This window comes from Notolepis coatsorum (assembly GCF_963971535.1).
Source record: "Notolepis coatsorum genome assembly, contig: SCAFFOLD_247, whole genome shotgun sequence".
NCBI classification, from domain to species: Eukaryota; Metazoa; Chordata; class Actinopteri; order Aulopiformes; family Paralepididae; genus Notolepis; species Notolepis coatsorum.
In genome coordinates this window covers 285,953-309,345 of record NW_028169940.1, presented here as the reverse complement: position 1 = coordinate 309,345, position 23,393 = coordinate 285,953, and the positions used below count along the sequence as shown (strand labels likewise).

The 23,393-nt window shown below is 44.0% G+C and overlaps 1 protein-coding gene across 1 annotated transcript in view; it reads right to left on the bottom strand.

Moving 5' to 3' along the window:
* The window catches only part of rasal2 (RAS protein activator like 2), a 202,652-nt gene that overhangs the window by 14,721 nt on the left and 164,538 nt on the right, over positions 1-23,393 (bottom strand). The window contains exons 8-13 of the mRNA XM_084339500.1: positions 21,136-21,280; positions 19,791-19,935; positions 15,615-15,854; positions 15,127-15,328; positions 13,254-13,432; positions 2,973-4,071 (exon numbers count right to left, since the gene is read on the bottom strand). Coding sequence (XP_084195626.1) covers positions 2,973-4,071; positions 13,254-13,432; positions 15,127-15,328; positions 15,615-15,854; positions 19,791-19,935; positions 21,136-21,280 — 2,010 coding nt within the window. The remainder of the gene's footprint in view (positions 1-2,972; positions 4,072-13,253; positions 13,433-15,126; positions 15,329-15,614; positions 15,855-19,790; positions 19,936-21,135; positions 21,281-23,393) is intronic.

Below are 23,393 nucleotides of genomic sequence, written 5' to 3'. Positions count from 1 at the left end.
CGCGGATTCTGACCGGCCCGCGAAAGATTACATGATAATAAAAGATTTTATTTTTTATTTTTTTTCTATATATTTTTTAATATATATATTTTTTTAACTTTTTTCTTTTCATGTCAACGTTCACACGCACAATATACGCTTACCTAGGATTTGACTTGATTCAACAACAAAGCAGTCGGGGCAAGCCGAAAACGGTCAAAAGTGTGGTTATTTGAAGTTTGGATTTAGAGGTAGGTAGAGGTAGGTAGATAAAAAATTTAGAGACTAAAGTACAGAAAAAAGGTACCGTTGGGTACCGGTATCGATTCACAGGTACCGGTACCGTATCGGTTCAAATGTGAACGGTACCCATCCCTGCTGAACACACAACTGCAGGGCAAGGGCATTTTTGCTCATGAAATGCATAGCCATGTGAAAGCCTTCATGACAAAGTTGCAATTAATTTCAAGGCAACTAGGCAGCAACAATCTCAAACACATGAAAACCCTGAAAGAAGTCAAACCATCAGCTGATCACCGGCACAGGTACTCATCCATGTTGGGAGCACTGCATGATGAATTTTCAAGGCGTTTTCAAGATTTCAAAAAGGTTGAGGATGAAATGCAGCTGGTTTCCTCTCCCTTTACCTGCAGTGTTGATAGTTGTTCAGCTTGAACTCATTGACCTGCAGTCTGATTCACTACTGAAAGAGCACTTTAAGTCAGCATCACTGCTAGAGTTCTACTCTGCTCTCAAGGAGGAGAACTTTCCAAACATGAGGAGACATGCTCAGAAGATGTTGGTTCTCTTTGGATCCACCTACATATGTGAACAGACATTCTCAGTCATGACGTTTACCAAGTCCAGGTACAGATCCTCTCTCACTGATGAACATCTGGCAGCTGTGCTTCGCATCTCCACCTCAGACATGCAACCTGACTTTGATGGACTTGTTAAAGCTCAACAGAGACTGGATTTCTCACACTGAATGAAAAAAAAAGAACTGAAGAACACTAAAATGTGGAAATATAACAAGTGAAGTGGGACACTTGATATTTATTTTCTTTTTTTTGCACAGTTCTGAAAACATTAAATGTTTAATATAGGCATGTAAAGTAAAAAAGGCTACAAAACTGGGAAACTTTTCTTTACACAGTTCAGTGACATGTCTTGTTTATTTTTGCTATAAGATGATGTGATGTCTTTAGAAAGCTAAGAAAATCCTTGTTTCAATAGTATATGAAACTCAAAATGCCCTGTGTTATTAATGTTTCACATTTTGTTTATCATTTTGGAAATAAATTCTATTTGAATAAATGATATTTTTGAAAGCTAACCTCACCTTTTAATTGCCAAATAATAACATACACTCTTACCAGGGGTAAAAAAAATGCCATTTACTGCTTTTTATATAGAAATAAAATGTATATTATGCATAATTGAGTTTGGAATTTTGGCCCGGCCCTCCAACATATTTTCAGTTGCTCATTCGGCCCCCTGGGAAAAATAATTGCCCACCCCTGCGTTACAGCATGCTCACCGTACAGGGGACACGTTACAGCATGCTCACCGTACAGGGGACACGTTACAGCATGCTCACCGTACAGGGGACACGTTACAGCATGCTCACCGTACAGGGGACACGTTACAGCATGCTCACTGTACAGGGGACACGTTACAGCATGCTCACCGTACAGGGGACACGTTACAGCATGCTCACCGTACAGGGGACACGTTACAGCATGCTCACCGTACAGGGGACACGTTACAGCATGCTCACCGTACAGAGGACACGTTACAGCATGCTCACCGTACAGGGGACACGTTACAGCATGCTCACCGTACAGGGGACACGTTACAGCATGCTCACCGTACAGGGGACACGTTACAGCATGCTCACCGTACAGGGGACACGTTACAGCATGCTCACCGTACAGGGGACACGTTACAGCATGCTCACCGTACAGGGGACACGTTACAGCATGCTCACTGTACAGGGGACACGTTACAGCATGCTCACTGTACAGGGGACACGTTACAGCATGCTCACCGTACAGGGGACACGTTACAGCATGCTCACCGTACAGGGGACACGTTACAGCATGCTCACCGTACAGGGGACACGTTACAGCATGCTCACCGTACAGGGGACACGTTACAGCATGCTCACCGTACAGGGGACACGTTACAACATGCTCACCGTACAGGGGACACGTTACAGCATGCTCACCACATCCCACATGCTGGGTGATGCAGCCAAAACAACAACTGTATCACTGTATTCTTCTTACTTTTATAACTGCACTCAGTTTTTCAGCATGAATTACAATGTGATATGACGTAATTTTCATATCCTATCTTGTAATGCATAATGTGCAATTTTCTATTATGTTGGATTACATTGAATTTTTTTTAATACGTATATTGTGTATGACAGTATTGCAAAAATGCATACCTTTATGGCTCTATGACCGTATTACCCCCCCTGTTTCCCAACACACACAATACAGAGATGTTGTGAGGACTTTGCCTACGTACTAGATGGTGTAATCCACTCAACCTTTTGCAATTCTGTATCGATTGCACCACCGAAACACTGAGAAACAAATGTTTTGATGCCAAAACTAACCACCTGACAAATTAAACTCTGTCAGGCTGTTCAGTCAAGCCTAATAAATGGACATGCAAACACTAGAACAGGGGTGCAGTACAGCTAGTGTAATACTTATTCCTAGTTTTTGTGTGTTGTATTTAATTGGGCAATATACAGTACATACATTTGTATAAAACTATTTTTTACATGAATTTACTCACTTTTTGGCATGTAAGCAAATATAATCTTAAAGGTATTATGCAGTGAAATGGTGGAAAGATATTCCAAACCCTACATTTCCGTACTTCAGCAAACTAAAGCCCATTGTCAACAGAGTGTAAAGTAACGTCTGTGTGTTTGTGTGTGCACCTGTTTAAATGTCAGTCCTGAATGCTGGTACCTGCGGTGTGGCCAGCGGTGTGGCCAGCGGTGTGGTCAGCGGTGTGGTCAGCGGTGTGGTCAGCGGGGTGATCAGCGGCGTGGCCGGCTTGGAGATGCCCCTCACCGGTGGTACCGGACTCTCCGCGGAGCAGGTGGACTGCTGGCGAGAGCGTCCGCCCGCCTGTCCCGCCGCTGGCTCCGTGTTGACGCTGCTGCTGCTGCGTAACGAGGCGCTGTGCGGCAGCGACCGCGGCGTCCGGGCTCCAGTGCTGCCCGCCCCCCCCGCCCGACTCTGCTGCTCCACTCTCACGATGTGCGCGGTGCCCGCCGTGGTGCTCTGCTTGGGCACGGCCACCGCCACCGCCGTGCCCGCGTGGTGGTGGTGCTCGGGCAGCGTGTGGCGCCGCGCCTCCTCGCTCTGCATGCTCCGCCGGCCACCGCCGCCGAACTCCTCCAGGCTGCTGTTGGACGCCAAGCGTCCTTTGACCCCCACCTGGCTCCCGCCGCCGAACTCCTCTGAGTTGCTGTGGCTGTTGCGAGAGCTCTCCGTGCTCAGGTTCTCCGAGCTGGAGTCACGCTGGAGCGAGTGGGCCGAGTGCGTGGAGTGCGTGGCGTGGGCCTGCGCGAGGTTGTTGCTGAGGTGGTACACAGGGTTCTGGAAGGAGAGGGGCTGAAGGCTGCGCTGCTGGCTGAGGGAGGGGTGGAGGGGCCGGCGCACCTGTGGAGCGCTCTGGGGCAGGCTGTCACGTAGCGAGGGCTTGTTGGGGTGGAGCGCCGGCTGCGGGGTGTGGGGGTTGGAGTAACTGAGGTGGTTGTGGTGGTGGGTGTGGGACTGGGGGTGTCCGATAGAGGCCTGCGAGTCGGCCCTGCTGAGCCGCGGGGGGGCCTCGTGGTGGAGGGCCGGGGGCCCCTGGCCGCCGTGGAGCATGTGGGAGTCCTGGAGGTCGACCAGGGAGACGCTGCGTCCGTTGGGCAGGAGGTTGTTGTCCCGCTCCTCCGGCTCCGAGGAGAAGCTCACGCTGTGGGCTGAGGACTGCTGCTGGCCCAGCAGGGGGTGCTTCCCTCTGGGAAACACGTCCATGTGCTCCTGCACTGGAGACTTCAGGCTCCGGATCTCACTGAAAGGAGAACAGGCGATAATTACTGTTAAAAAAAACATCCCTTGGTGTTTCTATGTTTAGATTATATACAGAGATCCAACGTTTCTTTAGACTAGATTCAAATGTATTGTCATCGTACAGCATAGGTAAGTTGGCATCTCACCAGAGTGCAAAGGTAACAATAACAGCAGTAACAATATACAATGTACAAGTGATTCAACTGGAATTTGTATAAATGAGTACTACTGAGTAATACTGCTAGTCTGATGTACAGTGTTACAGTATTATTATGTACAGTAAATGGTGCATTTATATAGTGCTATATAATTGTTATATATAATTGTTTTGTTCCTCACATTCACTCACACATTCACACACCGATGGCGGAGGCAACCATGCAAGGTGCCAACCTGCTCATCAGGACCAATTACGGGTTTAAGTGTCTTGCTTATGGACACTTCGACACGGTGTCCGGGAGGAGAGGGAAACGAACCGGGAACCTTCTTAATACCAGATGACCGCTCTACCTCCTGAGCCACTGTCGCCCCAGTGTACAGTGATACAGGTATAAATACACTAGGTACAAGGTAGTAAGCCATACTGGCCAGTTAGGTAAGGAATATATACAGATATTATAGATATAGTATATACAGGTGTGTAAACGGGAATAAATGCAGGTATTTTCAGACAGGTGTGGATATATATATATATATATATATATATATATATATGCCTTAAATACAGTATTATTGTACAAGGCTATTAGGGGTGGGACGGTTCACAAAATGGACGGTTCGGTTCGTATCACGGTTTTGGGGTCACGGTTTTCGGTTCGGTTCGATATACGTACATTTTTATAAAAAAAAAAATTAACACTCAAAAATCTAAACATGCTTCATTTATATATATATATATATATATATATATATATATATATATATATATATATATATATATATATATATATATAAAGTTTACAGTGTTACAGTGTTTACAGCCTTAAATAATGTTTGGCACACAAAGACCAAACTGACTGAAAAATATAGGCTACATTTGTCAAAGTATTAACTTAGTGCAAACAAACAATATGCTCAGCCAGCACTAGACTTTCCTTTCTTTAATATAAACACAAAAAAACAATGTCAACCATGTTTAAATTCCCTGATTGTCAGTTCTTAATGGAAAGGTTCGTTTTCGGCTTGAAATTAAAGTGCAGTATTTGAAATACAATGAAAGGAATATGGCTGGATTTCTTATCAAAGGGAAAAGTGTCACTGTTATTTAAAATAAATAAATAAACTAATTAGAAAGCCATCAATATAAATGGCAGCACACTAACACACACTGTACTGTTTAAAAACAACACTGCTCTGTTCATTCTATTTTTAAAATACGTACATTATCTGTCTACATTTATTTAGACTAACATTTAAATATTGAGTGCAACTGTGGTGGATTACGTAATTCGGTGAGTTGGAACTATCTATGGGTTGGCGGGTCCCCACTGACATTTTAGTGTCACAGACCTTCAGCTCCGGTAACGTTAGGAGGAGTTCATAACATCAACAAGCAGCACGAAAGCGGCAATAGCCCCGGTTGGAGTTAGTAAAACACAGTTGTATGTTAGCCTTCTTGGATGTTGATCATTGTCTTTAAACACCCCGCCTCTCAGACTCCCATTTCCTCCTCTGCTAGCTAGTAGCTACGATAACATTTCATTGACTGTATTAGCTGGCGGGCTAGTGGGCTACCATAGTTAAAACGTGTGTTGTGTTGTACAAACTGCTAACGCTATGGCAAGATGTGTGTATGCCTATGTAATGTTAATGGCTATGTTTTTAAAGTCGTAATGAAGATTGATTTATATTGTGCTTGCCATTTTTACACAAACTGACTAGCACCTGGCTGCAGTGCTGCTGCTGCTGCTGCCTGTAGCCAGTGCTCACCTCTCCCGGCTCCGCCAAATGATTTTTTTTATTTGCGCGTCATCTGAACCGTACGATACACAGACGCCCCAAACCGTGGGGGTCGTACCGTACGGTACACGGTTCGAATGCGTATCGTCCCACCCCTAATGGCTATCATACAGATATGGGTGAACGTGGATGATTTGGATTGCCCTCCTCAGCTGTATCTGCACTCTGCCTGCTGGCTTTAGCAACTGCTGACAGAGAGCTGAATATAAAGTACCATGAAACCATTTTATCCATGTCAAATTATATCGGAGGCCAATACATCAAATCATCCGTTCTGAATTTTCTAATCTATTTTCAAAATATAAGATCAAAAGGCACGACTGACTTGGCTTCAGCTTGCATGTAGAGATGGCAGAGAAGTATAGCGTATATCATGCCATATGTACCTTACTGCACCTTTGTATACTGTAGACTTACTTAATCATAGCATATATTTAGATTATAGCGTCTATTGTAACTATATTTATTGTAATGCAAATATAATAGATAGGGCATAGTCCCCCATCAGCACCTTGATCTACACTGCCTACTTGCTCAGATGCGTATACTCAGTTCATTATATTGTTATATTGTTTACACTGCCTATTTTTATTTTGACTTTTCTACTGTACTATAATTTTATGACCAGTATCATATCATGTCTTCTACTATTACCATGTACCTGTACCCCCCCCCCTCCCCCAAGCTGCTATGAGCCTGAATTTCCCCAAGGGGATCAATAAAGGAATAACCATTCAAACCATTGCGCATTTTACCCAGATCAAAGACTACTTATGACAAATTGGCCGTGAAAACTCTATGAACACTGCTGTGATTTTACTTTTTAGATCATTTTACATGACAATGCACGTGCACTTTGGGCATGTATTTTTAGCACCAGACGGGATATTTGATCTTTTCATATGAACAATCCAATACTTGGCTTATACTGTATGTATGTGCATTTTATTAGTTTTGTTTATGTCTTGTTCTGTCTTTCATGGTATTGGGAGAGACGTATTTTATGTCATGCTGATATGTCTAGTAAAATTCCTGTGTCCATTATGATGAATTTGGTGAATAGAAATTATTCTGAAACATAGATTTCAGAGTTAATACAGACATAACCTAACGGAACCACCAGGTTTGACCAACATAGATAAGACATGCAAGTTATTGTGGTTACAGACATAACCTGTCCACCATGTTTGAGCCAACATAAGACATATCCGAGTTATATTATCGTATAGCTTACGCTCTGCACTCTAGTGGAACTATCCCTTTATCCAATCTAGCACTGAATTTTTTTTCTCCACATGTACACACCCATCCGCCTGGCCACACCCACATCCGCTCCTCTACATAAGCGGGGTCGTGGCCACACTAACAGCTCCTTCCCTATTTTCACCACCGAAAAGTTACTGTATACACCACTTTAGTTTATTGCCGAAATAGTTATTAGAAAGGAGCTACGTTTGGAGAAAAGGAGCTGCGTTGACATTATATCTTTGTTTTCTCTCACTATTTCGAGGAAATACAGTGATAATGTCTTCGCCACCGGAGTGTCTAGAAGATGATGATCATTCTGACCTCCACCGGCGCTTCGCATTAGGGGCTCGTGTCGCTGAGCAATCCCCGCCGGCATTGCCTCCGGCTCTGCAGCTGGACGGCCTCTCTGGGCGGGTGATGTTTTTTTGCGACGCAGGCGCCAGGTGTGTCGGTTGTGGGGGGAACAACTACACAGCTTACGAAGGTCGGCTCCAGGCTAGGATCCTTTTCGCTGCCCCTTAGCGGCGTGGAGGGGGTTCTAGTTTGATGCCCCACGATAACATTAGCTCCTCCTCAAGTGAAGTCGTAGCTTTGTTTTCCTGGGACCTGGATTCAGAATCTGCGGTTCAATTCCCCGGGTCTCTGGACAAACTGATACCCACTGTCGCCGTGCTGACCAAGCTTTTCAAGATGAAAAAACACCCAGTGCGAGGGAGGTGAGCTTGGTGTTCGTTATGAGAATATCTCCATGCTCAGGTCGGCTATAGCCCGCGTTCAACGAGGGGCTTGGTGCCGACACCGCTGTGTCTGGTAAACACCGTTCTGAAGAGGGACGTGTGAAGTGTTGGCTTGTATTGCTTTTCTCACGTTGTACAGTTTTCAGTAGTAGCCGCTTAGCTTGCTTCTGCGTTAGCTAGTGGCTAGTGATAGCCAGTATGAGCTAACTGTTAGCCAGTTAGCTGTTTAGCTACGTCGTTAGCTGCCGGCTGCGCTCGGCTGGGAACGTTAGCTTGATGCTATCAGTTAGCTGTTTAGCTTGTGGTACAACCATTGGCGTAGCCGTGAGAATAGCAGGCCCTGGCACTCTGACTACGATGTCATCTTTGGCAGAAGATGTCGTCGGGCCTGTGCCATGACCGGCTGCAGGAGGGGGGCGTCACACCGGAGCAAGGCTCCGGCCATTGCTTCTTCTGGCCTAGCCAGCGAGAGGCCTTCGTCGATGTGGTGGACCAACCTGTGTTGCGGCCTTTCGTCCTGCGTTCCTTGGTGCAGGTAAGGTGTCCATTGGACATTACCCCACTCTTCCTTCCTTCCCCTCCCGAATGTTTTTGTTAATAACGATGTCTTTGTCTACAAAACATACGTTACTTCACTACATTTGGAGATACGACGTGTGCTGTGTGAGAATTGTCTTGGTCGCTTTGTATAGCTTGGGTTAGCGTTGGCCAAGGCTTGTGCCTTTCTCTCTACCTACACTGTAGGAACAGCGTTGTTTTTTACGTGAGTAAAAATTAACTTTTTTTTTGTTGTATGATGAGAAGTTGTGTGTCTTCATGTAACGTTTAGACCATGTGGCTGAGCCCACAACTGGCTGGGTTACCCTACAATGCTGTGCATAGTGGCATATGATCGAGGGCTGAGTTCCTCTCTTGCTTGTTATTCTTTACTTGAGGGTAATGATGAAAATAACAAGTGGCAAGTTTTTTTCACACATAGGCAGGGCTGTGGGAAACCTGTTCAAACAAGGTCTTCGGCTGTGCTGGCGTGCAGCTTTTACTCTACACATTTGGCGTCGTATCAGGGGTAAGGTGGTGAGGGGTGGGTGAAATTATTCCCCGGTTTGCCCCTGCCCCCCCCCCCCCCCCCCCCCTCCCCTCAAATATGATTTTGTTTACAAAATGTGTGTTGATTTACTATATTTTTGGGGATACGGTGTAAATCCCTCAGCTTCTGCTGGGGTTGTGCTCTTGCTTAGAGAGAGGCAATTTTTGCACAGCATACCGAACACCCCTTCCGCCGGGTACTGTTCTTACAGTAGACCCTTGAGGCGCCTATCTAGTCCGCAGTGCTCCAGGCACAGGTCGAGTTCTGGCCTGTTGCCTGGATTGAGGGATCAACCCCCTTGGGGGTTGTCTCCCCGGCACGCCGTCTGGCCCCACAGTATTGTGGGGGGGTAGCCTCTTGGGGCTTACGGCCATGCCAACCTGGACACGCCCGATCTCATCAGATCTCGGAAACTAAGCAGGTTCGGCCCTGGTAGTTCTTGGATGGGGGACCCCCTGGGAATACCAGGTGCAGTAAGCTAGAGTGCTTCAGGGCGGCGTGCCAAAGGGGGGGAAGGGCCTAATCTTGATTTGGGCCCTGTCCGATACGCTGGCGATGTGGGGGGTGGTGTCATCAGTGACCGTCTAGTAGGGTCCCGATGCTACGGCATCGTTGACCTCACCGGGCCCCTTTTTTTGGGGGGGGTCCTGGCCCTCAGGCTGTTCCTGGGGCTGGGTCCTCCTCCGCGCTCCGCTGCTACGGCCTTGCCACGGGGTTGGGTTATTGACCTTTGACCCCGTGATGTTGGGGGCTGTAACGTTTTTTTTCTCTCTTCCCATTCGTTCCCTAGTGGCATGTGGGATGCGCGCCCGAGTGGTCGCGGGTCCTTCTGTGAAGGTAAGTCCCACGATCTGCTCACCCTGTGCGTTGAGGTGCTAAACCCTCTTCGCAGTCGGATCCGATTCCCTCCCGTCCCCCTCTAGGGGGGTCCGGGGGCTCGGGTCCTCCCCGGTTCTGATGGTTGTGGGTAGGGATGGGTACCGAATTCGGTACTTTTGAGGCACCGAACCGAAACACGTCGGTACTACCGAGTATCGAATCAAGTGAGAAACCGAAAAAAAATAAAAAAAAATAAAAAATAAATCTTTTTATTATTATTATTATTTTTTTTAACTTTTTTCTTTTCATGTCAACGTTCACACGCACAATATATGCTTACCTAGGATTTGACTTGATTCAACAACAAAGCAGTCGGAGCAATGACAAGCCGAAAACTGTCGAAATTGTAGTTATTTGAAGTTTGGATTTTTTTTTTGACTGAGGTAGGTAAATTAAATGTCTTGAGACTAAAGTACCGAAAAAAGGTACCGTTGGGTACCGGTATCGATTCACAGGTACCGGTACCGGTATCGGTTCAAATGTGAAAGGTACCCATCCCTAGTTGTGGGGGGCCTCAGCGGGTACATTTGTCGAGCTTCCGCTCTGCTCAGCAGAGCGTACGCTATACGATAATATAACATACGGTTATCCTATAACCATAGTTATATGAGTATAGCGAGCGCTCTGCACTGACTCACTGAGGACCCTGTGGTCTTCGCCTTCGGTGGCGAAAGACTTGGGAAGGAGCTGTTAGTGTGGCCATGACCCCGCTTATGTAGAGGAGCGGATGTGGGTGTGGCCAGGCGGATGGGTGTGTACATGTGGAGAAAAATTATTCAATGCTAGATTGGATAAAGGGATAGTTCCACTAGAGTGCAGAGCGCTCGCTATACTCATATAACTATGGTTATAGGATAACCGTATGTTATTGTGGTTACAGACATAACCTGTCCACCATGTTTGAGCCAACATAGATAAGACATGTCTGAGTTATTGTGGTTACAGACATAACCTGTCCACCATGTTTGAGCCAACATAGATAAGACATGTCTGAGTAATTGTGTTACTGATTACTGTGTCGCTGCTTGTGTCTAATGTGATGACATCATGATGTCCGTCTCGTGTCTTCAATGCTGCTGAACTGAACCGATGCTTTACCGTGAAGGCGAACTCGACTGACCTCTCGGTCGTGTTGGTCATTGAAGCAACTTGAACTACCTTTGTGTGCAGGTGTAAAACATTTAGTCTGGCCAATTGGGAGTTTACTAATTGTAATACTAAACTACTCTGGACCCTAAAGTACCATCTTGAATGAATGAATGAATGATTTTATTTCGGTCTTCTTTTACATTTATAAAAAAAGAAAGAAAACGACCGAAAAAGTGTAGGCTGAAGCTAAGGTTTATATTGCCTACCCTTTTTACTAGTGCTGTCAGGCGATAAAAAAATGTATCTAATTACAGGATTTAATCTAATTAATCCCATTTTAATTTTATGCCTGATATTCTATATTCTATAATCATATTTCAAATTGCATGTGTCCGGATGGCAGAATTCAGTACTGCATCTACAAAACCTTCTGTTTAATCATCTTCCATCTATTAATTTGCTTAGATTTTTCAGGTCTGGTCAATTCGAGCATGGTGTTATTCACAGTCAAAGATAAAAGAAAAATTTATTGATATTCTCATTTGGTTCATTACAATTTACTCAAAATAAAATTTTCATTCAATCAATCACAGCGCAGATTGATTGATTGAATGAAAATACAGTACGGCTCAATACACACAATTGTTAAGGGGATGCAGACCAGAGAAAGACTTTCGTCTTGTTTACATCAGGGTCCCCCATTTTCAATTCATAATGAATTGTAAGTAAGGGTGCAACTTGCACCGTGCAATCCATTCTTTGTGGATCTAGCCCACAGTATTTCTGACACTGGGAATACATTCCCTGAGATTCATAGATGTCCCTAGAATCAGATACCAAGAACATGCAAAAAGAAGTCTGTAAATGTGTATTCTACATTCTTATGGAATGAATGATACAAAAAAATATAATAAAACAAAAAAAAAAAAAATTGTAATTAATTTTGAGTTAATTTTCATAACGCGATAATTAGCTGTGTAATTAATTAATCTAATTAACGTGATAAACTGACAGCCCTACTTTTTACATTACATTATTAATAAAAAAGCAAACAAAAAACATAATTCAATACATAATTTTGCAAAAACAAAAGGTTACGAAAGTTTAATAGTGTACCGTTTATAGAGTAATATACAAAACGTATAATTCTTTTACAGTTATGTTATAATAAAATATAATTAGGATTATAATAAGGTTTTATATTTATGTATCACCTTATATTTGAATAATTTCTTACATTTATGTATCGAACTACACATTTTTTATTCGTTGTCAGTTATTCAATAGTTTGACCCCTTTAACAGATATACATCTACTTTTTGTATTTGTTCTTGCCTTTGTGATATTATTGAAGACACAAGTTCCCCTGAGTTTATACCGGCTCTCTCTAGTTTGGAACAACTCCTGAATGCAGCTTGGAAGTGAGTGGTTATGTGCTTTATACATTATTATTGCAGTGCTAAGATCAACAAGATCTTCCAATTTTAAGGTATTTGATTTAATAAAGAGTGCATTTGTTGGTTCATAGTAATCTGTTTGGTTCACAATTCTTTTGGCTTTCTTCTGTACAAATTGGGTTAATGTTTGTTTTACGGTATATGCTTCCCCTAGGGCTGTACCGAATGTCATTTTTTAACATTCAACGCTTCTATTGAAGTATTTGAATGAAGCTTCGAATGTCTGTCGTCATATTTTATGACATAATATTTATAAAAATATATATATATTTTTTTATAAATGTTCTCAAACTAAATCCTCAATTTGAATAAAGTGATTAATCTGATTAAATGAGTATTTTTTTTATTAAATTAACTTTCTTTAATGAATATAACATCAGTTTTGTCAACATAAATAATCCAATAAGGGCACGGTTGGTACGAAAGTGATGGTGACGTCTTGATGGAGCGCCGAGTGCCAAGCGGATGCAGATAGACTACATCATTTATGATAAATGTTTTATTTAAATTTGTATGACGAGTCATATACTATAATAGTATAATTCTAGTATATATACTACTAATATTAGTGTAGCCTAATTTTTATCTGCAACTGTGAAGAAAACCCCCATTGGTTTAAACAGAATGAATAGACACATAAGAAATATATAATATATAAAAAAAAATAAAAAAAATAAACGTTATTTTTAATTTTTTTATTAAAGTCCGGAAGCCTCCGTCCACCAACCTGTCTGCGGGGTCTTCGAAGATCCTCTGCAGGCCCGAGGAGACGCTGCCGCTGATGTTGTGGGACGAGCTGTGGTCCTGGAAGCGCCGGAGCTGCTGCTGGAGGGGCGCCGGGCTGGCCAGGGCGCGCGCAATGTCCCCCAGGATGCCGGGCAGAGGGCCCAGCTTGGCTATGGTGGCCTGCAGGAAGGAATTTTCACCCTGGGTTGCAGGTTGTGTGTGTGTGTGCAACCATAGCAAAAGTAACCCATCCAGAGTTTTTTTTGAGATGGAGATGGGAGGGCGGGTAGAGGGTCGGTTGGTCGGTTGGTATGAGAAGCACCAGAATGCATTGGTGGCGGGACAGAGTGTGTCGGCCAGGAAAGGGTGGGGGATGTGGAGAGGGGGGGAGGAGGGGGGAGAGGGAGAGAGGTGGAGGGGATAGGGGCAGAACAAGGAGAGAAAAAACATATGGAAAACTGAGTTGGAGGGTAAAATAAAAGGAAAAACAACCACACATGCTACTACAAGAACAGAGGCCATTCCAAAAGAAATCTAACACAGAGAGCATGCATCACAAAGAGCAATCTGAGACAAGGAGGTGTTCAGCCAAGATGCAGACAGGGGTGGATTCAAAATGGATACAAAAATCACTGTGGATCAACAAGGCATTTCAGCAGAGGGGTTTTGGTGCGCAATGAAACAGGCCATGCTTGCGGGATAGTGGTACTGGTTAGGTCTGGGGGGGGGGGGGGGTTGATGGTTGCGAGACAATGGATGGCAACACACTGCATTGCAGTCAGTCCAACTGCACACATTTACACACATTTTCCCTCACAGGGCCTGCCTCTCTGTACTACCAGCACAATGGATTTAAGGTTAACTTAAAGTGACATTCAGCTTTAAATTCTAGGGTGTTTACATCCATAGGAATTGTAGTCCTTTTTTATACATAGCGCCCCTCCCCAAATTCTACAGTGTCTACAGTGTAATTGTACAAATGAATGAACATAAACTTAAAATAAAGTTGTCATGTTTTACATTTGGTTGCAAATCCTTTGGCGGTCATTCGCTAAATGATTTTATATTTCCTGCAGGGAGCCATGGAATGACTATCTGAGGTGGACTACCACTAACTCCTCCATGTTTGCCTGTGAGTACTACCTTAAAAGAACACGCCAACATTTTGGGAAATTAGCTTATCGTCTTTTCCAGTGATAGTTGGACAATGCCTAGGCTAACCGGCCCTGTCCGCTTCCATTCATTGTGCTAAGCTAGGCTAACGTGCAGCCAGATAGCTTTCTACTGAACGCACAGAGAGGAAACTGGTATCTATCTTCTTGTCTCTCTCTGGAGAAGACGGTAAGCTAAAATTTTTCCCAAAATGTTGGCATGTTCCTTTAAATGTTAGGGATGCACCGCTAAGTCATACTGGTGTCGGATAATGGGTCAATACTCAATACCAGGCTAAAACCGGTCTCGGAGAATTTAATGGAAGTGGATATGGACCACTACCCTAGCTTATAACTCAGGTGTTTTTGCCCAACAGCTAGGCTAGCTGGGCAGGCTTGCAGCCGGATAGCTTTCTACTGCACCCAAAAGCCTAATTGACTACCTCAGACTAAGAACCATATAAATCTGTTTTAAGTTTTCAGTGGAACAATGTTTTCAAACGTTATTATCTAAAAGATGGTAGTATTCATTCATAGTTAAAAGACAGTAGAGGTTGGAGTCGTTTTTTGTGATATATCACATTCACACTGCAAATACAAATATAAACTGACTGTCCCAAGAAAACAACAACTTTAAAAATAGGAGTTATACGGTTGTTCAGTGCAAGGGTTGGATTTCGGGGTCACTCTCTAAAACACAACAAGGGGTGCGCGGTGACCTACCTTGTCGAGCTGCGAGACGACCTCCCACAGCAGGTTGTGGAGGACGGACAGCTCGCGGCCCAGGTCGATGTAGCCCTCGAAGCCTGGCGTGTTGGACAGCGTCTCTGGGTTGGAGATCTCTGTTAGGAAGCGCATCATGCCCGCCCACTCGTGCTCCAGGAAGTCGTTCATGAAGGACATGTACTCCTCTTTGTTGCCGAACCTTGAGGGGGGGGGTGACAATAAATCTGAACTGATCTTCCATTGAGGAGGTCACCCACAATAAACCAGAACTAAACTTCCATTGAGGTCACCCACAATAAACCAGAACTAAACTTCCATTGAGGAGGTCACCCACAATAAACCAGAACTAAACTTCCATTGAGGAGGTCACCCACAATAGACTAGAACTGATATTCCATTGAGGAGGTCACCCACAATAGACTAGAACTGATATTCCATTGAGGAGGTCACCCACAATAAACCAGAGCTGGCCAGGCGCTACCTACTTGGCAAAGTTGGCCAGGTTCTGGATGACCTTGGCGATGAGCGTGAGGGTGCGGGAGGTGCGGTCGTCGGGGTACTCCTGCATGAGGTTGAAGAGTGATGGGGACATGATGGCGGGGCAGAGGAAGCGCAGGAAGAGCGAGGCGCTGATCAACCTCTTGCTGATGTCCTGTGGGTGGCCCCGCGACACACACTGCTGCTTCCACGACGCAAACACCTCCTTCAACTCCCGCGGGAAGACACTAGGGGGAGCCGGGCGGAGAGGAAGAAAACACGAGAACATGAACATTATTATTAACAGATACTTTATTTTTTTTTGCTCCTATGTTTTGTTTATTGTATTAATTTTAAATGTTTTTTATGTTTTAAAGGTCCCATGCATTATAAATGGCCTTTTCCAGTGTTTAGCATTGTTTCCTAGCAATTGGGGATTATATCAATGTGGTCTGTGTCGTTAATTATCATATTGACTCATCAGTCTAGTCTCGAGTTCACGAGATCTTCCCTCACTCAACTAAGCTGTTCTGATTTGACTCGCAGTGTGACGTAGAAAGTAGCTGATCTGCAGTAATGCCCCCTCTATGGTGTAACCCGACACTTCATCAAACGGGTTTTGACAGAGAGGCAGAGAACGAGCGAGCGAGCGAGAGAGAGAGAGATAGAGACCGGCGGGACCGTGCAGATATGTGTGTAAAAATGTGTGTGCGCCATCTCTCTCCCTCGTCGGAGCCAGGGTTTCCGTTAGCCGGTAATTACCGGTATTTGACTGGAAAAATCTGTTGAAGTCCGACATATTTAATCTCTCCGGTCTTAATGTCCGGTGAAAATAATTCCCTCTAAGCACAATTTGATTATTTGAATTGTATTAAAATAGGCTAAAATTAAATAGCCTATGCGATGAACAAAACAATCATTACATTTGTTGCATCGTTGCTTCACCAAGCAGGTCTGTCTAATAATGACAATAAGGTGTGTCAGCGCGAGCTTGCTGCTAGATTTACGAGAAGCATGGAGCTGCAGACCCACAGAACCCACCAGCTTTACCGACACAGTGCAGTACTCCAATTCAGCCATTGGCAATTCAGCTGTTGGGTGGGGGGCGCTGCTGAGCGGTCCCCCAACCGGACCTGAAAACACTGCGGCTCTGCAGCTCCATGCTTCTCGTAAATCTAGCAGCAAGCTCGCGCTGACACACCATTGTCATTTTTGTCATTATTAGACAGACCTGCTTGGTGAAGCAACGATGAAACAAATGTAATGATTGTTTCGTTCATCGCATAGGCTATTTAATTTTAGCCTATTTTAATACAATTCAAATGATCAAATTGTGCTTAGAGGGAATTATTTTCACCGGACATTATGACCAGCACCAAGTCGTTGGGAGGTGGAGATACATCACGCAAACCCACGATAATGTTGCCGTCTCTCTCTGCCAAATTTCTCAGTTCTTCGCTTGATATAATTAATACAAATGTCCAATATAACGGAATTCGTTAGCTCATAAAAATGTGATTATAACAGACTGCTGTTTATTAATGTCGGGCAGACTGCCCACCGACACCTCAAGTCAGCAGCAGCACGAAGTCTCGAGGGACTTATTTTATTTGGAATATATTAATGACTGTATATACGCAAAAGTAGCCTAGTTTTAAGTTAAAATATTATAAATACCTTGAGGATGTCATTCTTTATATAGGCCTATCAATTGTTTTTAAGCTCAATAAACTCTGACCGGAATTGATCCCATTTGTCCGGTAGATTGAAATCTACCGGACACTCAGACCGACAAAAAAAAATTCTAACGGAAACCCTGGTCGGAGCATTTACACACAAACTTGACTGCGTGTGTGTCGGGGACGCATCGCTCCTCTCTCTCTCTCTCTCTCTCTCGTATGTATCACGCTGTGTGGGTGACTGTCACTCACTCAAAGCGCTTATGGGCGGAGCCCATCCAATAACAGCCTGAAATCCTGAGGCTGAAAAATTATGCTTTTGAGTACTTGATTAGAAATATAAAACAATGAATTTTTTGGAAAAAAAACACCTTACAGATGTCTTCCATAGACTCACAGGAATTGTGTAAAGTTGACCAAATAGTGAAAGGAATAGCAATGCATGTCCCCTTTAAACATTTTTATTCTTATCTTTGAATCTTTATTCATTTGAATGTTTTCTTGTTTTAAACCTTTTTATTATATTTTTTATTTTGTTTTCCTTTTGCTGTGAATCACCTTGAGAGCTCACTGAGTTTAAAGTGTGCTATATAAATTAAATCTATTATTATTATTATTAGAACAGGGTATTTGAAAATACTACCATGTCTACTAGCTTTTCTGGGACTATTGTGACCACGATGCTTGCTTTTCAAGAAAATGTACAGTATAAATGCAAGGATTGGCAAATATAATTGTGGCAATGATGAGCTCGATGAAGGATTTTAAACAGTGTGTTTGCAGTCTGTACCATTTAAGTAAGGGGTTTTATGCACTGTGCAATGCTTTGAGTGGCCTTTGAAAAAGATTTAGAAATCTCACAATCACTAATTCTCAAGAAAACTGAATTAACATGCTCTAAATACACCAGGACTGTGACAGCGCTCCAAACCATTGTCTTGGTCAAGTAGAGCAGCTTTGATAAAATGTTTAACCAAGGGAGCTGAATGATTCAGCCTAGGCCAGTGGTCACCAACCCGTCGATCTTGATCGACTGGTCGATCTTTGAGACCTTCCCTGTAGATCTTTCCCTGAAAAAATAAAAAAATAAAAAAAAAATAATAAGAAATGTTTAATCTTTCCCTGAGAGTCCACATTACAGTTCTACTTTTGTTTTGATGTGAAAAGTGATGCTGCATAAGATTACTGTACTTAGCACTGACTGAGAAAGTACATATTACAGTTCTACTTTGACAAACATATTTACAATTAGCATTTTCTAATGTTAATAATATGAGAGTCCACATTATAGTTATACTTTTGTTTTGATGTGAAAAGTGATGCTGCATAAGAGGACTGCACTTAGCACTGACTGAGAAAGTACATATTACAGTTCTACTTTATAAAATGCTAATTGTAAATATGTTTGGCAATGTTAATTAATAGGAGAAGGTCCACATTACAGTTCTACTTTTGTTTTGATGTGAAAAGTGATGCTGCATAAGATGACTGCACTTAGCACTGACTGAGAAAGTCCACATTACAGTTCTACTTTATAAAATGCTAATTGTAAATATGTTTGTCAATGTTAATAATATGAGAAAGTCCACATTACAGTTCTACTTTTGTTTTGATGTGAAAAGTGATGCTGCATAAGATGACTGCACTTAGCACTGACTGAGAAAGTACACATTACAGTTCTACTTTATAAAATGCTAATTGTAAATATGTTTGTCAATGTTAATAATATGAGAAAGTCCACATTACAATTCTACTTTTGTTTTGATGTGAAAAGTGATGCTGCATAAGATGACTGCACTTAGCACTGACTGAGAAAGTACATATCGCTGCTGGCGGGACAAAACCTCATAACTCCAAAATCCCAACTTTTCAGCAGATGAAAAAAACGAACACAGATTTGAGGGTGAATAGAGTTAGGAGGTTTAGACAGATGATCGGTTTAATGCTTTCCCATTGTTTAAACTTTGTAAAACCCACACACACATATGGAGGATGATCTACGGAGTTGATTTATATAAAAAAAAAAAGGTTTAAATGGAGTTATGAGGTTTTGTCCCGCCAGCAGCGATATTACAGTTCTACTTTGACGTTTTAATGTTGGACCAAAGCATTGCATGTAATTAGAATACAGGCAAATAAAAGTAATTTAGTTTAAAGTACAATCTTGGCTGTCTTTTTCTCTCAACGCTTCAATAGGTAGATCTTGCCTTCACCAAAAAAATAAAAGGTGATCTTGGGCTTAAAAAGGTTGGTGACCACTGGCCTAGGCTGTTTTAAGGTAGTTTCTCTAAATGGCCAGTAGATGGCGCACAGACACCATAGTGAGAGTTGACGCTCTCTCTCTAGTTTCACCCGGGTCTGCAACTGGAAACCTTCGACTACCAGGGTAAGCAATGCAGAGTGCCGTCGAGGAATTTACCCGAAATAAACCTGCGTTAACGACATTTACATTTGTCTGAGTACCTCCTTACTCATGGTACATTCCTCCACAGCGGCATGTCTCACCAGTAGGAGTTGATGATCTTGCAGAAGGCCAGCTCGCAGCACATCTTCAGGTTGCTTCGGTGCTCGGCCAGGTCGCTGTTGGAGCACTTGGAAGGGTCCACCTCGCAGTTCTCGTCCGACTCGTACAGAGCCTTGATGAACTCTCCTGTGGGAACCCAGACACGGTCAAGACAAGGCCGGCTTGGATGCTTCGCCCAACAGCACACAGAAACCACAGACAGACAAACAAAAAATGGTCATCTATACTCCCTATAACACCAGAGCTGCTCACCATCTTTCCCCATGTGAACACTTCCTTTGGTTAACCCTCCTTACAATTAGCTGCTCCCAGCAGTTGGAACGAGATGCAAAAGCAAAAACCTTTAAAATGGACACATTTATATCCCCCTTACTACTTTTTTTTTTTTTTTAGATTTTTTTTTTTAGGGTTTAGCGCTTTTTTTCTACTGGGCAGTCCAGTAGAGAGAGAGAGAGAGGAGGAACGGGAGACAGAGTGGGGGGAAGACATTTGGCAAATAACGACGGGTTCGGGTATCGAACCCGGGTCAGCCCCCCCTTACTACTTTTAAGGATTCTATCGCAGAGTTGTTTACACACACACACCTGCAACTGTCACCCAGCCTTTTAACTGACATTCACATGTGTCTGGTCTGCTTCATGTCATGCATGACATGTCATTTTATTTGGTTGTTTGTTTGGTGTATATCATTTGTGTCCAATAGTCTTATGTGGATTGTTCTTTTTGGTTTATAAAAATAATAAATAATAATAATGTATTTATATTTTGTATATTTTCAGACTTCACACATGATGACATCACAAGTTTGAGTTTTACCACTCTATACTTCTATTCTTGGACCACCTTTTTGAACATGGGCATAAAATTAGCATGCAGAGTTGACAGAATAAAAGCAATGCATAAAGTGCAGACATAAGAAGAGGTATAAAAGACAATAAAAGTAGTGCAACGTAGAAAGTGCAGAAATAAGAATAGGCATAAAATAAGTACAATAAGTACAATGTTGCTCGAAAGCACGTGAACCCCCCCGGAACAGCCCCCTGTAACTATCTGCAGCATGTGTGTGTGTTCCAGTGTGCGTGTGTGTGTGTGTGTGTGTGTGTGCGTGTGCGTGTGCGTGTGTGTGTGCGTGCGTGTGCCCGTGTGTGTGTGTTCCAGTGTGCGTGCGTGTGTGTGTGCCCGTGTGCCTGTGTGTGTGTGTGCCCGTGTGTGTGTGTGCGTGCGTGTGCCCGTGTGTGTGTGCCCGTGTGTGTGTGTGCCCGTGTGTGTGTGTGCCCGTGTGTGCGCGTGCCCGTGTGCGTGTGTGTGTGGTCTTCAGACTCTCACCCAGAGCGTCGTGCAGGTACTTCTGTCCCACCAGCTTCAGGTACTCCTCCATGGCCTTGGTGGCCAGCGTGTTCTCCCGGAAGATCAGCACGTCGTGGTCGGCACACCGGTCCACCTCCGACATCACCAGGTCCGTCAGGAAGTCCTGGACACACCGCAGAGGAGGAGAGGAGGAGAGGGGGAGAGGAGGGGATGGAGAGGGGGAGGAGAGGAGGAGAGGAGGAGAGGAGAGGGGGAGAGGAGAAGAGGGGGGGATGGAGAGGGGGAGAGGAGGAGAGGAGGAGAGGGGGAGAGGAGAGGGGGAGAGGAGGAGAGGGGGAGAGGAGGAGAGGAGGAGAGGAGGAGAGGGGGAGAGGAGGAGAGGGGGAGAGGAGGAGAGGGGGGGATGGAGATGGGGGGAGGAGGAGCGGGGGGGATGGAGAGGAGAGGGGGGAGGGGGAGAGGAGGAGAGGGGGGGATGGAGAGGGGGATAGGAGGAGAGGGGGAGTGGGGGGGATGGAGAGGGGGAGAGGAGGAGCGGGCGGTATGGAGAGGGGGAGAGGAGAGGGGGAGAGGAGGAGAGGGGGGATGGATAGGGGGAGAGGAGAGGAGGAGAGGGGGAGAGGAGGAGAGGAGAGGGGGAGAGGAGGAGGGGGAAAGGAGGAGAGGGGGAGAGGAGAGGGGGAGAGGAGAGGAGGAGAGGGGGAGAGGAGGAGAATGGAGAGACAAGGGGAAGAGGAGGAGAGGAGGAGAATGGAGAGACAAGGGAAAGAGGAGGAGAGGGGGAGAGGAGGAGAGGGGGAGAATGGAAAGATCTAATTCAGCCTTGGTACATATCAACCCTTTGGAAATGTTAACATTTCTGAATTTAAATACTGGTTCAAAACATAGTAAAAAACACTTTAGAGTCCAGTGCTTCCCCAGTATTTATTTAGGAGTACCTCTCGTGTTAACATCAGAGAAATTGATTACAACACAACTAGATATATATATTTTTTTACTGATGTTAACAACACTCCTCGTCTTGTACCGTGCGAAGTGGAACGACATTTAATGATACTGAAGACTCCAGTGACCGATAAGTACTTGGGGTTACTTCCCCTAACCATTCTGTCATGATACAACCTCTACACATGCATTTTAACAATTTGTGTTAATTGCGATTTATCACAGCCTATCATGCAATTAACACGTTAAAAGAACACGTCAACATTATGGGAAATTACCGTCTTCTCCAGAGTCAGACAAGAAGATACCAATTTCCTTTACTGTGCATTCAGTAGAAAGCTATCTGGCTACAAGTTAGCCTAGCTTCGCACAAATGAAAGGAAGCGGATACAGACCAGCTCTCCCGGAGTTTTAAGTTAGGCTAGTGGTCCGCATCCGCTTCCATTCATTTGTGCTAAGCTAGGCTAGCTTGCAGCCGGATAGCTTTCTACTGAACGCACAGAGAGGAAATTGGTATCTATCTTCTTGTCTCTCTCTGGAGAAGATGGTCAACACATTTCCCACAACGTGGGTGTGTTCCTTTAAGACATTTGTAGCGTTTGACATCCCTGATATGATTCCAGTACATACTGACACCTCATGGAACAGGAGAGATGACTGCATTCTTTTATGTGATGGGTAGAGCAAGACAAGCCAACACTGCCAGGGTTAGATCCATTAGCATTTAGCATTCTTAGATTATATATTAGATTATATATATTGTAACTATATTTATTGTAGGGCAAATATAACAGAGGGCATACATACCCTCATCTTGCACCTTGTTGCCCATATGCACATGTCCAGAGTTAATTATATTGTTATATTGTTTACACTGTCTTTTACACTGCCTGTACTATAATTCTATGACCTGTATCATGTCTTCTACTACCTGTACCCCCCCCCCCCCCATGCTGCTATGATGCCTGAATTTCCCCAAGGGGATCAATAAAGGAATATCTTAGTGTGGTAGTGAAAGGTTAACAGTCTGTAGTGCGTTAGTGAAAGGTTAACCTTCTGTAGTGTGGTAGTGAAAGGTTAACCTTCTGTAGTGAAAGGTTAACCTTCTGTAGTGTGGTAGTGAAAGGTTAACCTTCTGTAGTGAAAGGTTAACCTTCTGTAGTGTGGTAGTGAAAGGTTAACCTTCTGTAGTGAAAGGTTAACCTTCTGTAGTGTGGTAGTGAAAGGGTTAACCTTCTGTAGTGTGGTAGTGAAAGGGTTAACCTTCTGTAGTGTGGTAGTGAAAGGGTTAAAGTGCACACTGCCTCCAGACGGCCTTGAGCCTATGCATG